Source organism: Bidens hawaiensis, unplaced genomic scaffold (assembly GCF_021521415.1).
Source record: "Bidens hawaiensis isolate Kalapana, Puna unplaced genomic scaffold, B.hawaiensis_p1.1 tig00029045_1, whole genome shotgun sequence".
Taxonomy (NCBI): Eukaryota; Viridiplantae; Streptophyta; class Magnoliopsida; order Asterales; family Asteraceae; genus Bidens; species Bidens hawaiensis.
The window spans coordinates 223088-241436 of NW_027494789.1; the positions used below are offsets into that span (position 1 = coordinate 223088).

The 18349-nt window shown below is 37.6% G+C and overlaps 1 protein-coding gene and 2 pseudogenes across 2 annotated transcripts; 2 read left to right on the plus strand and 1 right to left on the minus strand.

The window, feature by feature from the left end:
* Nucleotides 1–415: 415 nt before the first annotated feature.
* Nucleotides 416–6865, minus strand: LOC143578158 (G-type lectin S-receptor-like serine/threonine-protein kinase SD2-5; annotated as a pseudogene).
* Nucleotides 6866–9113: 2248 nt separating this feature from the next.
* LOC143578159 (G-type lectin S-receptor-like serine/threonine-protein kinase SD2-5) lies at nucleotides 9114–18046 on the plus strand (annotated as a pseudogene). The gene is made up of 2 exons (XR_013143217.1): nucleotides 9114–11672; nucleotides 17939–18046. The product of XR_013143217.1 is annotated as a G-type lectin S-receptor-like serine/threonine-protein kinase SD2-5 (transcript).
* On the plus strand, nucleotides 12981–15529 carry LOC143578179 (G-type lectin S-receptor-like serine/threonine-protein kinase SD2-5). The gene has a single exon (XM_077061843.1). It carries the CDS (start codon nucleotides 12983–12985, stop codon nucleotides 15500–15502), a length of 2520 nt encoding a protein of 839 aa, XP_076917958.1. The 5' UTR covers nucleotides 12981–12982; the 3' UTR covers nucleotides 15503–15529.
* Nucleotides 18047–18349: the final 303 nt, after the last annotated feature.

Consider the following 18349-nt stretch of genomic DNA (forward strand, 5'->3'; position numbering starts at 1 on the left):
TCTCTAATCTTCCCTAATTTTCTAGTATGTTAATTTACCGTTTTCTTTGAATAGTGTAATATCTGTTAAAAACAAATACTAAATGTAGAATTTGATAACATCCAAGTATTAGATACCACTCAAGGTGCTTAAATTGTGCTGTTTGTGACAAAAGCTATGGTTAATATGAAATTATTAGAAGGTTAACATTCTGTTTCAATGTAATCAAACACTATTTACTTATATTGTAATTAAGAAGGATTCCTAGTTTTGTTACTTTCAATAGTCTACTAATTAATTTTAAGAGAATAATGTAATCCTGATCTTGACTATGTTATATAGGTTATACAAGTAAAACTGGTCGGTTAGCCAAGACTCTTGTTTAGATATCCTGTTTTAAACAAAAACTCAACTGTAAACTCGTCATGTAATACATAATATACAAGGAAACTTCACATTCGTATTCACTTAAAACATGATTGTAAATAAATAATTACACTTAATATTAGGGCTTCAACAATTCTCTTGAATATGCTTCTTTTTGACAGATCAGGAGCATAGAAACCAAGGAGAAGTAAATACTTATGTTTTAAACTTAAAAGTATCAACTGCTGCTTTTGCAAGAGTTTTAAAAACTATGGATCATTAAGAATGTGCATCAAAGTCATTAACAAAACCTCACCTAGGACCGGATAGAACAGAAGCTAACAATGGTGTCATATCTTTTTCAACTTCAAATGTTGTGTTTTGCATTCTAGGATCTGTGAAGTTATAATCCAAGCTAGGTTCAACAGTCATTACGCCTTCTAACATCTTAACCACTTTCGACATTGAAGGTCTTTTCATAAAATCATATTGTAAGCACCATGAAGCCACTTTCATCATCTCCACAACTTCTAAACTATGAGTCTGCATATCTTCACTGTACTTGTCAACCATATCTTGCAACGTCTCTTGTTCCCAGCATTTTTGAAGGACACCAAGTAAGTGTCGGCTTTCTTCAGGCTGAGATAAGTCAAAATTCTTCCTCGCACACAACATCTCTAAGAGAACGATCCCAAAGCCGTATACATCCACTTTTTCAGTAATAACCGAGCTCAACCATTCTGGAGCTAGATATCCCAGGGTTCCTCTCATAGAAGTCATAACTTGACTTTGATTTCTATCCATGAGTTTTGACAATCCGAAATCAGAAACTTTTGCCTTGAAATCACCGTCTAGCAATATATTTTGAGGTTTAATATCTAAGTGGATGATTTTTTGCCTACAGTCTTCATGAAGATATGCTAGACCCTTTGCTACATCAAGAATTATTTTCTTTCTACATTCCCATTCTAGCACGTTCTCTCGGTCTCCATGGTAGATCCACCGATCTAATGATCCATTACTCATGAAATCATAAACAAGAAAACGTTGTGATTTCCATGCACAAAATCCTCTGAGTCTAACTAGGTTCACATGGTGAATGCTTCCAATGGATTGAACCTCTGCTAGGAATGATTTGTTTACCTGCCCAAGACCTTCAAGACATTTTACTGCGATCTTTGAGCCGTCTTCAAGAGTCCCTTCGAAGACTGCTCCAAATCCCCCTTCACCAAGCTTCTTATTAAAGTTCTCTGTGGCGGTTTTCAATTCTTCATAGGGGAACCGACTCGGCATTCCTGGTACCTCACCTATAGGCTCTTCCTCCATCTGAGTGGTCCGCCTTGGCTTGCGTACATTGTAAGTAAGAAAACCTATGAACCCTAGCAGAAGGAAAAAACCTACCAAAGTGATAATTAATGCAACTTCATTAACTGATAGATAAGGGTAATCATTTGTGACCTGCACTTTTATGAAAGCTGAAACATTGGGGTAAACTATATCTGAATCCACAATCATCATTGTGAAGAGCTCAGCAGGTAAAAAACAGTCCCCACTTGAAGAGTTCGAGCCATATTTAAATATAACTGCTTTGCATGAGCAATTGTTGACACATGCTTGTTTGCAAGTCTCAACATCCACCTTCTCCATGTCTGCAATTATGTTGAAGTATTTAACTTTCTCAAGTAGAGCCCAGTCTTGTTCTTTGGTAGCGTTACATATGAGAGGATTTAATGCATAGCAACCCAGGTTCGGTTGTTGAACATCCACCGCAAGGAAATTACCTGGACATCTACACTGTTGATTACCCAAGCAAAGGGCGTTTCTCCCACATGCCAAAGGATTTTTACACCCTTCAAGATAACTGTTAAATAGATCATCCACCACTAACCACGCAAATGCTTTCCAGGCAAACACTTTTAAATTCCCGTCCGGCATCAGTTTCATATACTGGACTGATGATGTGTTATGTATCTTAATCACCTCATCAGGACGACTTGGCTCAGTAGAAAAATTGAATAAAGACAAACTACCATTCAAGTACCTGACATATCTTCTTCCTGTGATTGTATAGTTGCCAATGACCTGAGTATTGTAATACGCTTGAGGTGGGCTTGATCCAACGTAAGCAAACAAGCCTTTATCCGTCACTTGAAGAGAGAACAAACCTTTTTTGGGCCGTCCAATTGGTTGATGAAACACTAGGTATTAACTGCTGTCCTTGAAGCAATCTTTGCCCCAGTACCAAACAGTCTGTTTGGTGATCAAAAGACTGCCAAACCATTGATCCGTTGGCATCAAACAAGACCAGGTTTCCATCATCGGTTAAGTTCAAACCGGCAACAGATTTCCCGGTAGTGTTGGTACTCCAAACCGTGCTTCCATCACCATCCTGTAGGACCAAGTCTCCTGTTGCAGTGAGATTGAGTATTGCACCATAGCTAACCAAATGGTCTCGGTTTGCTGACCACACAACTTGAGGGAACCCACTATCTTGTAGAACGTCACCACCCGAACTGTTGGTTTGAACAATGAATACAGCAAAAAGGTAGGAGGTGCATCTTCCATTACAGAAGAATCCACAGGCGAATTTGGGCCCAGATAATCCTCTGAGGAGGATCACTCGGACCCTTGAGCCATCTGTGAAATTAATAGAATGGGATAATGATTCAGTGTTGGCCCATGTGGTGGAAAGATTTGAAGTCGTATAGTAATTTAAGGGCGGTTGGGTAGTGATTGAGCAGCAATTTAAGATGAGAAACAAGGCAAAACAATAATACCACATCACTAATGAACAGACAAGAGCCTGTGAAGATAAAAGCTTTGTGAATTAAATTTAAGATCTAGTGTAGGAAAGTCAGTTTCATTATTCTATAATTGACTCATTTGAGACGAAGTTTCATTCTAATTTGATAAAGAAAACCGTTTTTTTAAGAATTGTAAGGGTACCAATTAAAAGTAGATATGGTATGGCCCAAGAGGATGCGGACCACATTTTTATTGGCGGTCGGATATGGTGTGGATGAAAATCGAAGTTTGGGTAGATTACAATGACTTAGGTACACCACTCAAATTTGAAGTTTTCTGTCCTAATTTGCTAATATGTTAGTTTTACTCTTTTCTGTGTAATATCTGTTAAAAATGAATACTAAATGTTGAATGTGATGCCATTCAAGTATCAGGTACCACTCGCGGTAATTGAATAGCCTTTAATATAAACTTACCAGGAGGTTGAAATTTTGTATTTAATATGTGCTCAAGCTGTCCTTTGAACTTGAAGTGGTATGCAGTAGAATTAAGATGGATTCCTATATTTATTACTTTCAATAGTCTACTATTATGGTTCTTTTTAAGGTAAATCAGGTTAACTTTGTAGTAATACATTTTCTTGAATTTTTTTATCGCTAAGACATAACATTTTTAAGAGAATGATATCATCGTGATATTTTCTACGTTATATATAAGAGAATAAATCATTAATCCGGGTTATATTATAACCTCAATAAATGAATGTTTGATTATATAATTCTCAGCAAACCAAATTATCCAGTATATCTAGCAAATATTCTGTTTATACAGAAACTCAACCTCAAATCATATCATAATCAATACTTTAGTGATGGTTTGTTTTCTCTTTTCAAAATCTACAAGCTCGTTATATTATATACAAAGAAACTTCACATTCATATCCACTTAAGCATAATGTTACAAAATAAATAATTATACTTAATATTAGGGCTTCAACAATTCTCTTGAATATGTTTCTCTTTGACAGATCAGGAGCATACAGACCAAGAAGAAGTAAAATACTTAAATATTAATAATCTCAACTGTTGTTTTCGCAAAAGATTTAATTACTAAGCATCAAAGTCATTCTCAAGAACCTCACCTAGGACCAGACAGAACAGAAGCCAACAATGGTGTTATATCTTTGTCAACCTCAACTGCTCTGTTTTGCATTCTAGGATCTGTGAAGTTGTAATCCAAGCTCGATTTGACACTTATCACGCCTTCTAACACCTTAACCACCGTCGACATTGAAGGTCGTTTTGTAAAATCACATTGTAAGCACCACAAAGCCACTTGCATCATCTCCACAACTTCTGAACTATGATACTGCATATCTTCACTGTACTTGTCAACCATATCTTGCAGCATTCCTTGTTCCCAACATTTATTAAGGACACCAAGTAAGTGCCAGCTTTCTTCAGGCTGAGATCTGTCAAAATTCTTCCTCCCACACAATATCTCTAAGACAACGATCCCAAAGCTGTATACATCCACTTTTTCAGTAATAACCGAACTCAACCATTCTGGAGCCAGATATCCCGGGGTTCCTCTCATAGTAGTCATAACATGGGTTTGATTTCTATCGATGAGTTTAGATAACCCGAAATCAGATACTTTGGCATTGAAATCACCATCAAGCAGTATATTTTGGGGTTTAATATCTAGGTGGATGATTTTTTGCCTAAAATCTTCATGAAGATATGCTAGACCCTTAGCTACATCAAGAATGATTTTCTTTCTGCATTCCCATTCTAGCACGTGCTCTCGGACTCCATGGTAGATCCAGCGATCTAATGATCCATTACTCATGAAATCATATACAATGAAACGTTGTGATTTCCAAACACAGAATCCTCTGAGTCTAACTAGGTTCACATGGTGAATGCTTCCAATGGATTGAACCTCAGCTAGGAATGATTTGTTTACCTTCCCAAGACCCTCAAGACATTTTACTGCAATCTTTGAGCCGTCTTCAAGAGTCCCTTTGAAAACTGATCCGAATCCTCCTTCACCAAGCTTTTTATTAAAATTCTCTGTTGCAGTTTTCAATTTTTCATAAGGGAACCGACAGGGCATTCCTGGTACCTCACCTATAGACTCTTCCTCCATTAGAGTAGTCTGCTTTAGCTTGCAGATTTTGTAAATAATTAAACCTATAAACCCTAGCTGTAACAAAATAACTAGCAAAATGGCAACTCCTCTATTTAATACATGTGGTAGGCCCAATGCAGTGTAATCTTTGCGTATATCCTGCACTTTTACGAAGGCTGAAGCGTTGCGTTGAACTATATCTGAATCCATAATCATCATTGTGAAGAGCTCAGCAGGTAAAAAACAATCGCCAGTTGAAGAGTTTGAGCCATACTGAAATATAGCTGCTTTGCATGAGCAGTTGTTGACACATGCTTGTTTGCAAGTCTCAACATCCACGTTCTCCATGTCTGCAATAATGTTGAAGTATGTAACATTCTCAAGTCGAAACAAAGGTTGTTCTTTTTTAGCGTTACATGTGAGAGGATAATGTGCAAAGCAACCCAGGTTCGGTTGTTGATCGTCCACCGAACTGAAATAATAGCTTGGACATTTACATTGTTTATTACCGAAGCAAAGGGCATTTTTCCCACACGCCAAAGATTTTTACACCCTTCAAGATAACTATTAAATGGATCAGGCACCTCTAACCACGCAAATTCTTGCCACTCAAACACTTTTAAATTCCCGTCCGGCATCAGTTTCAAATACTGGATTGATGATGTTTGAGGTATCTCAATCACCTTTTAAGGAACACTTGGCTCAGCAGAAAGAATGAATAAAGACAAACTACCATTCAAGTACCTAAGATATCTTCTTTCTGTATTTATATAGTTGCCAGTGACCTTGACCTGATTACCGTAATACGCTTGAGGTGGGTTTGATCCAACGTAAGCAAATAAACCGTTATTCGTCACTTGAAGAGAGAACAAACCTTTTTGGGCCATCCAATTGGTTGATGAAACACTAGGTATTAACTGCTGTCCTTGAAACAGTGTTTGCCCCAGTACCAAACAGTCTGTTGGGTGATCAAAAGATTGCCAAACCACAGAGCTATTGTCATCGAACAAGACCAGGTTTCCATCATCGGTTAAGTTCAAACCAGCAACAGAATTCCCGGTGGTGCTGGTAGTCCAAACTATGCTTCCGTCAACATCTTGTAGCACCAACTCTCCTGTTCCAGTGAGATTCAGTGTTGCACCATAGCTAACCGGATGGTCTCGGTTTGCTGACCACACAACTTGAGGGAACCCGCTATCTGGTAAAACGATACCACCGGATCTGTTGGTTTGAACAATGAATACAGCGAAAAGGTAGGAGGGCATGTTCCATTACAAAAGAATCCACAGGCGAATTTGGGTCCTAATGATCCTCGGAGGAGGATCGCTCGGACCATTGAGCCATCTGTGAAATTAACAGAATCATGGGGTAAAGATTCAGTGTTCGCCCATGTGGTGGAAAGATTTGCGGTAGGGTAATCGAAGGGCGGTTGGGCAGTGGTTGAGTAGCAATTTAAGATGAGAAACAAGGCAAAACAATAACATATCCTCATCACTAATGATTAATGAACACACAAGAGCCTATAAAGATATATGCTTTGTGATTTAAATATCAGATATAATGTAGGAAAGTCAACTCCATTATGCTATAGTCAACTCATTTGAGATGAAGTTTCGTTCTAATTTGATAAAGAAAACCGTGTCCTGAGAAATGTAGATGTGGTATGGCCCAAGAGGATCCGGACCACATTTTAGTTTGTTGGTTGTCTTTTTACTAGACGTGTTTGGAGGTCGACTATGACGACTTAGACTCAGTGGTGACTCATTTGAAGAATCAGACTGGCTCCAAGTTATGGAAGAAAGTTTTTAATGGTGCTGTTATAATTACTACTTTATGGAGACCGTGGAAATGGAGAAACGAAATCACGTTCGAAGCGAATTTCATCACGATGACGAAACTTGTGGAGATCATTAGATGCTTTCGTGTGGTTAAAACAGGAAATTTTCCTCTCTAAAGTGGACAATTGGGTAAATTTTAGTACTTGTGATATGGTGTAATTTGGTGTTTTGTTGTTTGGTGGTCTTTTGTTTGTACCCAGCTACTTGCTGGTTTCTATTGGTTTAATAGAATGAGTTAATCAAAAAAACAAAATGGTACAATATGCATTGTTGCATCCCATAAAATACTTCATGCGTAGAAAAAGTCAACACCATGATGCTATAGTTGACTCATTTGAGACAAAATTTTCTTCTAACTTCTTGTGTGTGTTCTAATTAGATAAAACCGTATCTTAAGGGCATAGCAGTCATCATCATGCATGTCAATTGGCCAAACATTTAAGAGCATAAAAATACAAGACGTATTACTTCATCTCAAAAAATATGAAATTTGTAAATATGGAGACCAATTAAAAATAAAGGTAGATAAAAAGTTAAAAATACCCTGCAATGACTCCAATGAGGGGTAACTGGTTAGCAACGCCACACCATAATCATTGTTTGCGGCCACGTCTCGGCAGAGTTCATGTTAAGATCACCCGGTCTTGGCATGCACACATGATCTCAAGACAAATAGCACAGGAAGCTTTTGCAAATGAGTGAATATTTATAGCTATCTACTTTGTTATTATTTAGTGAGTAGTTGTTGTGAGTTTCAGATAACAATTTCATAAAGTTTTATCTACCAACAAAAACTATGATCTGGGGAAACCTTATGTGGGAGCCTACTTTTCTACAAGCGACAGGTAATCCGGTTGTCATCAATCTTGCCACAACATCTTTTCAATGGCTCCCAATCTTAGGAAGCTTGGGCTTTGTGGACCCTTAATATCAACGCTAGGCGATCTGGAATTTCCAAATTTAGGCTCTTTGGAGCATCTTCAAAAATTGAAGTTAATACATACATATTCATTCCCTGAAGCAACTAGATTGTGCAATCCGTTAGGTTTCCTGAAAAGCTTAAGAAATTGATTTTGTCAAATACTGTGATGGATTGGGAAGAGATGTGGACCTTTGCCTGGCTGCCTAACCTGGAGGTTTTAAAATTAAAACTGCAACTTAAGTCATCCAAGTTCAGCTGCTTATCAAATAACACCTCAAATAAAAACAAAGTTACAAATAAACACTAGCTAAGACTGTTTGCTCATGGATTGTTGTCAATAATAACTCTTTATAACTGGAAAAACCTTGTTATGAGCTATCACATGTCTTTCCTTTTTTCTATCATTTCCCCCCTTAATTCAACAAGTTTAAAAATGGTTGATTTTCCTGATTTAAAAAATTAGAAACATAAAAAACTCTTTTCTAATTAAATAGTTTTTTTTAAATGCCGCCACGGTCCCCAAGATCATTTGTACGGCAGCCTGTGGCCTCGCTGAAATAACTACTAGCCGGCGGTTTTGCTAGATAATATTTTCCACCCACGTTTTGGACCAAACAAGACACATATATAAAATTTACCCAACATAGGGGTGTTCATGGTTCGGTTTAAAACCACCAAATTGTCAAAACCCGTCATCAGTTTGGTTTCACGGTAAGTTATTTTTTTACTTTCTATCGGTCGGTTTCCAAATTTCAAACCGAAGCAAACGGTATTGTTTGCAGCTTATAACAAAAACCGGACCTTAAGATTTATATATATTTTTTATTGTTCTGACATTTATGGTTTATGCATATTCAAGTGCACAATGTCCCTTTTGATTATTCTGATGTTAACTTTTGGTTCTTCTGTTTGTCTACTTTTGATTATTCTGATACTCTGTATGCTCCTTTTTTAAGTTGTTTGATCATCGAAAAGTCCTTCAATACTAGGTAATGTTTTTCTATTTGTCTACTTTAGTATGTTGCCTGATATGTTATATTCTTCTTGTATTTTGTGATTTTGATTATAGCATCATTAAATTGACTTATTCAACAGTAGAAATGATATATAAATCATGAAACACGTATCTTCATAGGCTCTACTGTGTTCATCAATCATTAGTAATGAGGAAACCATGGATTTGTTATTGTTTTTTCTTGATTTTCATCTTAAATTGGTACTCGATCACCGCACAGCCGCCCTGCGATTACCCTATGGCAAATCTTTCCACCACATGGGCCAACAATGAATCTTTACCCAACTCTGTTAATTTCGCAAATGGCTCAAGAGTCCGAGCCATCCTTCTTAGAGGATTCGTAGGGCCCAATTTCGCATGCGGGTTCTACTGTAGTGGAACCTGCACCTCTTACCTCTTTGCTGTATTTATTGTTCAAACCAATAGCAGGGGTGATATCACTCTACCAGCTAGCGGGTTCCCTCAAGTGGTGTGGTCAGCAAACCGAGACTATCCGGTTAGTGAAGGTGCAATACTTAATCTCACTGCGACTGGAGAATTGGTCTTACAGGATGCGGATGGAAGCACAGTTTGGACTACCAACACCACTGGGAGATCTGTTGTTGGTTTAAACTTAACCGATGATGGGGAAACCTGGTGTTGTTTGATGATAATAGCTCGGTAGTTTGGAAATCTTTTGATTATCCAACAGACTGTTTGGTAATGGGGCAAACACTGTTTCAAGGACAACAATTGATACCTAGTGTTTCGTCGACCAATTGGACGGCCCAAAAAGGTTTGTTTTCTCTTCAAGTGACAGATAAAAGCTTGCTTGCTTATATCGGATCAAACCCACCTCAAGCCTATTACAGTCTTTCGGTCTCTGGAAAAGTCAAACATAAAGGAAGAAGATACGTTAGGTTCTTGAAAGGAAGTTTTTCTTTATTCATTCTTTCTACTGAGCCTGGTTATCCTGACGATGATCTTTTCATCCCTAAAGCATCATCGGTTCAATATATGAAGTTTATGCCAGACGGGCGTTTGAAAGTGTTTGAATGGGAAACAAGGTGGTTAGTTGTGGCTGATCTATTTACGAATGATGCCAGACGGGCGCTAGGTGAGTGTGATTATCCTTTAGCTTGTGGGAGAAATGCCCTTTGCTCGGGTAATCGACAGTGTAGCTGTCCAGTATCTGCGAGTTCTCCCAAGACAGATTATTTCAAAGCAGTGAACGATCAGCAACCTGGTCAAGGTTGTTATGAAATGACTCCTCTCGCGTGTAATGACACCCAACATCAAACATTTATTGCACTTGAGAACGTTACATACTTAAACAATATTGTTGATATGAAGGGTGTGGATATAGACACATGCAAACAAGCATGTATCAAAAATTGCACATGCAAAGCAGCTCTATTTCAGTATGGTTCAGATTATTCTAGTGGAGAGTGTTCTCTAAATTTTGAGCTCTTCACAATGAAGAATGTTGATCCAAATGTAGTTCACCGCAATGCTTCAGCTTTTGTAAAAGTACAGAGTGTAAGATCACCTCCCTCGACTTCCACATGATCATTTTGATCGAATTTAGGAGTTATATTAACTTCCATTATTGTAAGTGTTTTGCTTCTGCTTGGGATTACAGGTTTTCTTATTTATGCAATCCAAAACAAAGATGGGGCGTCCGAATGGATGACGAGTCTATAGTTGAGGTATCAGGAATGTCGAATCGGTTTTCCTATGAAGAATTAAAAACCGCCACTGAGAATTTCAATAAAAAGCTTGGTGAAGGTGGATTTGGAGCCGTTTTTGAAGGGACTCTTAATGATGGCTCAAAGATTGCAGTAAAATGCCTTGAGGGTCTTGGCCAAGTTAACAAATCATTTCTAGCTGAGGTTGAATCCATTGGAAGCATTCACCATGTGAATCTGGTTACACTAAGAGGGTTTGGTGCTTGAAAATCACAACGTTTTCTTGTGTACGAATTCATGAGCAACCGATCATTAGATCGGTGGATCTACCATGAAGACCGAAAGCACGAGTTGGAATTGGATTGCATAAAGAAAATCATTCTTGATGTAGCCAAAGGTCTAGCATATCTTCATGAAGAATGTAGGCTGAAAATAATCCATCTAGATATTAAACCTCAAAACATATTACTGGACAGTAATTTCAACACCAAAGTATCTGATTTCGGGTTGTCAAAGCTCATCGATAGAAATCAAAGCCAAGTGATGACCACAATGAGAGGAACCCCAGGATATCTTGCTCCAGAATGGTTGAGCTCAGTTATTACAGAAAAAGTGGATGTATACAGTTTCGGGATGGTTGTCTTAGAGATGTTGTGTGGAAGGAAAAATTTTGACAAATCTCAACCCGAAGAAAGTTGGCACTTACTTGCCGTCTTTCAAAAATGTTGGGAACAAGGGATGCTACTAGATATGGTTGACAAATACAGTAAAGATATGCAGATACATAGTTTAGAAGTTGTGGAGATGATGAAATTGGCTTCATGGTGTTTACAATATGATTTTACAAAAAGGCAATCAATGTCAATGGTAGTTAAGGTCTTAGAAGGCGTAATGAAAGTCGAATCTAGTTTGGATTACAACTTCACACATCTGAGTCCGCAAAACACAGAGGTTGAACATGAAAAGGATATGACACCATTGTTGGCTTTTGTTCTTTCTAATCCTAGGTGAGGACGTGAGGTTCTTGTGGATGGCCATTATGCATATTCTTAATATTGATGGTGCTTAATCTTTTGGTTTGAGAATTCGCTAGTACGTTGGCATTATGGTTACATGTATACCTTTTTTAATGAGTGTATGTGTAAATATGTTGTGTTTCTACTCTTTTTTTTTGTTGTCCTACATCCGTAATACTTCTAGCTCGCTTCGAATGATTTGTAATCGGGACTTTTGAACTCGACCAGCCCAAGGTCACAATTTTTAAAGGACTCCTCGTGCATCTTTCTCCTATTTGTTCTTCGCAATCTGTAGCAACATATCTCCCATGACTGCTTGGAAGATATAAGGTCAGGTCATCTTATTCTTCTTTTCATCGATAGTCGTCTCAGTTGCCGGTTCAACTGCTACCCAAACCCCTTGGCCGTCCATAATGGCCTCCATCTGGATTGCCAAATTGTACTTTAGTTGGTCGGCAATAGATTACAATGGAATTGAGAATAGAAATTGATTTAACAAAAAATATTTTGGATTCATTGTTGTAAACAATTATTATGGTGTCTCGCCTTGGTGGGTACGCTCACCTTAGGATCACTACCAAATATATATAGGGGAGTGAATTTCTAACACGACACGAAATTCTCGAGTTTGGGTGTGGTATAAACTGGTTTGGGTCAAACCCGCGAACCTGTTTAGCTAAAATTGGGTTATGTTGGTTATGCTAGGGCCGAACCTAGCAAGTTCACGGTTTACCCTTTTTAACCCATTTTATTTGTATTTTGTTTTTTAAAAATGAGTTCTATGTAATTAAGCGAATTGATTGGGCATCTTATCTTAAGATTCAAAGTAAGAAAGATAACTAGCTTAAGACTTAAAGTTTATAATTGTTTTATATAAATTTGTAATTTTTGTTGTAAATATGTAAATTTAAAGTATTAAGATGTGAAAAAATAAAATAAAAAGGTAAAAAAATTTCGGGTAGTGTTGGGTCAACCCACATATATACGTATTCTAGTTCACGTGTCTAACACACGCTTTTTGGGCTCGAGTCATGTTCGGGTTGGACCCACCAACCCAGGACGGCCAGTTTAATACTTATAAATATCGTTGCGGGTTTTTATAAATATTTTGAGATGAAGACAGAAGTTGTATCTTATAATTCAGATGCTCAGGACAAAGTTTTCTGTATTAAATTAGTAAGGAAACTCCATCTAAATGATTCGACTATACCATAAGTTGACTTTTTCTACCGTACATCTTATAATAATTATATCATGAAACATATATCTTCATAGGCTAATGTATGTTCATTAAATCATTAATGATGAGGGCATGGATCTATTATTGTTTTGCCTTGTTTCTCATCTTAAATTGCTACTTAACCATTGCCCAGCCGCCCTTCGATTACCCTACCGCAAATCTATCCACCTCATGGACCAACAATGCATCTTTACCACACTCTATTAACTACGCAGATGGCTCATGGATCCGAGCCATCCTCCTTAGAGGATCCTTTGGGCCAAGATTCGCATGTGGTTTCTACTGCAATGGAACCTGCACCTCGTACCTCTTTGCTGTCTTTATTGTTCAAACCAACAGCGGGGGTGGTATCGTTCAAACAACTGTGGGGTTTCCTCAAGTGGTTTGGTCAGCAAACCGAGACCATCCGGTTAGCTATGGTGCAATACTCAATTTCACTGTTGCTGGAGAGTTGGTGCTACAAGATGTTGATGGAAGCATAGCTTGGACTACTAACACCACTGGGAGATCGGTTGCTGGTTTAAACTTAACCGATGATGGAAACTTGGTGTTGTTTGATGACGCTAGCTCGGTGGTTTGGCAATCTTTCGATTACCCAACGGACAGTTTGGTTCCGGGGCAAAGACTGTTTCAAGAACAAAAGTTGATACCTAGTGTTTCATCGACCAATTGGACGGCCCAAAAAGATTTGATTTCTCTTCAAGTTGCAATTAATGGTTTGTTTGCTTATGTTGGATCGAACCCACCAGAAGCCTATTATCGTAATACGGTCTTTGCCAACGATACAAATAAAGTTAGAAGATACGTTAGGTTCTTGAATGGGAGTCTTTCTTTGTTCATTAATTCTGTTGAGCCAAGTGACCCTGATGAGGTGATTAAGGTACCTCAAGCATCATCGGCTCAGTATATTAAACTGATGCCGAACGGGCATTTGCAAGTGTTTGAATGGCAAGCCGCAAGCTGGTTAGTTGTAGCGGATCTGCTTACCACTTATCTTGGAGATTGTAATTACCCTTTGGCTTGTGGGAGAAACGCCATTTGCTCGGGTAATCAACAGTGTAGTTGTCCGGCGCCAAGCTCTCCCAGGATAGACTATTTTAGAGCAGTTAACGCTCGGCAACCGGAACAGGGTTGCTCTGAAATTACTCCTCTCACGTGTAATGCCACCCATGATCAAACTTTTATTGAACTTGAGAATGTTATGTACTTCGACAATATTGCAGATTTGGAGAGTGTGGACATAGAGACTTGCAAACAAGCTTGTGTCAGCAATTGCTCATGCAAAGCAGCTTTATTTCAGTATAGTTCAAATTCTTCAAATGGGGATTGTTATTTACCTTTTGAGCTCTTCACAATGATGAACATTAATCCAGATTTAGTTCATCGTAATGCTTCAGCTTTCATAAAAGTGCAGAATGTAAGATCATCTACTTCTGCTTCTAAATCTAGATCATCTCGATCGACTTTAGGAGTTATATTAGCTTCCACTATTGGAAGTGTTTTGTTTCTCCTTGGGGTTATTGGTTTACTTATTTCCATAATTCGCAAGTGGAGAAGGGCGGCTCAAATGGAGGAAGAGTCTATAGGCGAGGTACCAGGAATGCCAAATCGGTTTTCATATGAAGAATTGAAAATCGCCACAATGGATTTTAACAAAAAGCTTGGTGAGGGAGGATTTGGAGAAGTTTATGAAGGGACTCTTGAGGACGGATCAAAGATTGCAGTTAAATGTCTCGAGGGCCTTGGGCATGTAAACAAATCATTCCTAGCTGAGGTTCAATCCATTGGAAGCATTCACCATGTGAATCTGGTTACTCTCAGAGGATTTGGTGCGTGGAAATCACAACGTTTTCTTGTGTATGAATTTATGAGTAACGGATCATTAGATCAGTGGATCTACCATGGAGAACGAGAGCACGAACTGGAATGGGAATGTAGAAAGAAAATCATTCGTGATGTAGCCAAGGGTCTAGCATATCTTCATGAAGACTGTAGGCAAAAAATCATCCACCTAGATATTAAACCTCAAAACATTTTGCTAGACAGTGATTTCAATGCCAAAGTATCTGATTTCGGATTGTCAAAGCTCATCGACAGAAACCAAAGCCAAGTGATGACTACAATGAGAGGAACCCCGGGATACCTAGCTCCAGAGTGGTTGAGCTCAGTTATTACAGAAAAAGTCGATGTATACAGCTTCGGGGTCGTTCTCTTAGAGATGTTGTGTGGAAGGAAGAACTTTGACAGATCTCAGCCGGAAGAAAGCTGGCACTTACTTAGTGTCTTTCAAAAATATTCGGAACAAGGGATGTTGCTAGATTTGGTTGACAAGTACAGTAAAGATATGCAGCTAAACAGTTCAGAAGTTGTAGAGATGATGAAAGTGGCTTCATGGTGTTTACAATATGATTATACAAAAAGGCCGTCAATGTCGATGGTAGTTAAGGTGTTAGAAGGTGTAATGCAAGTCGTATCTTGTTTGGATTACAATTTCACTCATCCGAAACTGCAAAGCACGATGATTGAAAATGAAAAAGATATGACACCATTGTTAGCTTCTGTTTTATCTGGTCCTAGGTGAGGTTCTTCTTGATGAATTTTATGCACATTCTTAGTTTCATGGTGTTCTCTTTGTTAATCTTTTGGTACGAATGTTCACTAGATGGTCACCTAAATGCTTATAATTACACGCGTATACACGTATTAATTACTGAGTTTATGTGTACACATGCTGTGTTTCTACAGATCAATTCCAAAATATGTTCTATGTCATTTGTTATGTGCTTAAAATAAATCTGCATACTAATCAAAATAATACTTCATTTGTTATCATAACATGTTCCTATGCAATCATTTTGGAACCCCTATATCATATTTGTTCACATTGGAACCCCTATATCATATCTTTAATGCATCAATGTGAATGTTCTTACTATACCCCAAATTTCTTGTTCTCATATATATCTTTTGGAAAACCAGACAATTGTTTGAAGTTAAATAAAGATTACGAGTTGACTTTATAGCTTATAAAAGAGAGAATAAAACCTTGATCCTAACATATTAGTATACATTTTATTAATACAATTATAATAATTATTTGGTTAGGTTGCCGATTGTTTAATTATATACGTCCATGTCAACTTTTTATTGACAATAATTTATCAAAGTAGGTTGATACTTTCCTTTCATTTCTTTTATCCATAGATTAAGGGTTTGTTGGTAGGTATAATTGTTTATTTTATGGGGTGAGTTTTTGAAATTGTAATATAAAGATTTAGAAAGACTGAAATTGTAATCAACAATGTAATTTTGTCGATATTAATAAGTAAGACACCTAACAATGTTACTCCGTATTATTTATTAAATTAGTCATCTAAACTATATGGGTAGGCAATTACGCCCCTCTCTTTTGAATAGACCTTATTCGCTATGAAGTTGTTTGTATCATAATACATTTGTGAGACATAAGAGTGGGTGTTTTGTCATTCTCTTTAACGTTAATAATAGATATTATCTACAACACTAATAAGATTACCAAACAATATGGATCTAGCTATGGTATTATCTACAACACTAGGACTGGCAACTGGGTCGGGTCAGAATGGGTCATGGGTCGAAACAGGTTAGGGATGGAATGAGTCAGGGTTGAAACAGGCCAAATTAAAAAAAGGGTTAGTGTTGTGACAACACTAATATGGTTTAGATTTTCTGATGAGTCATTACTTAGAAGTTAGAAACACCTTTCTTAACCGATGCTTTACAATGCACAATATGAATTTTATGGTGGTTCATATATGCATTAAAAGGTTTTGATACTGATACATACCAAGCTCCAATATGGGTGGCTCGAGAGACTAGAACGAATAGGTCAAGTTAGTTAATTAAGTGGGAAGATGAAGAGTAAAGCTTTAGGGAAATAAATGCAGCAGCTACCGATATGCTTATTTAAGCTCTTTATTTAAGTTTAGAAGTGTCAAATTTTATGCATCAAAATTAGGGTTTTTACACCTTATATTTGGAGAATTGTCATTGCGAATCGGCTAATCGAAGACCAGCCCATATCGAATTGGGCCAACTATCCTTGTTCTTGTTTATTTTAATCAATCAATTTTCCGGTTTCTATCAGGTACTCATACAGCCTAGCCTTAATGGATATACAAAGGACACCGGATTATATTTGGATTTTTTTTTTTTTGCCGTGAATGGCCCTTGTAATTCATGGCCTTGTATTTGGATTTGTAAGTATTCAGTTTACAGATGGTGTTAAATGTTGCTACATATATCCTCATAGCTAGACTTGGGCATTAGTCTAGCTTGGGGTTGTCTCGGTGGTGTAAAATTCTTCGTTCTCTCTAATCCGACCTCAAGTTGTTAGCAACCAAGATTAACTCTTACAAGGGGCCTCTAGGCTAAAGCCTCGGGACTACCGTCTAATGATTAAGTCAGTATATTTTATATGGATCATTGTATGTACATGTAATCAAAAGTATAAACCATATGTGGAGAGAGCATACTTGAGACAAGGAGATAACTGGTGGTCACTACCAAGTTAGAGGAATTGAAGAATGATTGGTCTAAATTACATGCTGCCTAATTATTGGTGGGCCTAGGCCCAATGCATGTAGCCAAATTACCTTCTACAATTTTCAAGTTCAAATACAAATTACACGTCTATTGGGCCATATATTAAACAAAAACGAATAAGTGAAAGAAAAAAAAGAGTGACTATATAATACAACTGTAGTTAGCACAATGTTTCCCTAACTTCTCATGACCTAAAATCTCATATGCACGACGCAAGTTTGGGCCGTTAACTCGTCTAAAGTTACAGCTTTCGACTGTTTAACTCGTATTTACTGAATCTATGGCTCCGCCCATCAAGTAAACCCTGAGCATTGACAATCAGTTTCATTTTTTTGAAATAATAATAATTAAGTAACAAAAAAAATCATGCATAGGCTTCCACCACACAATATAATTTCAATTCCTGATTTCCTTGCAACAGTCTTTTAAACAGATGGTGGTTCTTTTGCGCAATCCAAGGAGTCCGAAAGAAGCCTCTCATTGACTGGTTTAAACCCTTCTTTGACCACTGATTCACAAGAGCCAGTTCGATTTTTCGCACCTGTAAACAACCAATTGCAACATTCACTTATATTTCATTAAATATAATTCCGAATAGGGAAAATCCTTATAAAAGAGAAGGGTATTTATGTCAAAAATATTTGAAAACGGGTATAGCTGATAAAATAATCTTTTTGTGGGGCAAGTATGATAGTTTTCAAGCAGTAAGCATTTGTAGCACACAAATAGTATTAAGCATAAGCATCCTTCGCCTCTGGTCTCTAAGAAGTATAGTAATCTCATAATATATATATTGTATATGCGGATTTCGAGAGGCGTTTGAGCTTCTACCACAACTACTGTT

Bases quoted from the DNA above. Each gene is read 5' to 3' on its own strand.
- LOC143578179 (XM_077061843.1), top strand. From the start codon at position 12,983: ATGATGAGGGCATGGATCTATTATTGTTTTGCCTTGTTTCTCATCTTA.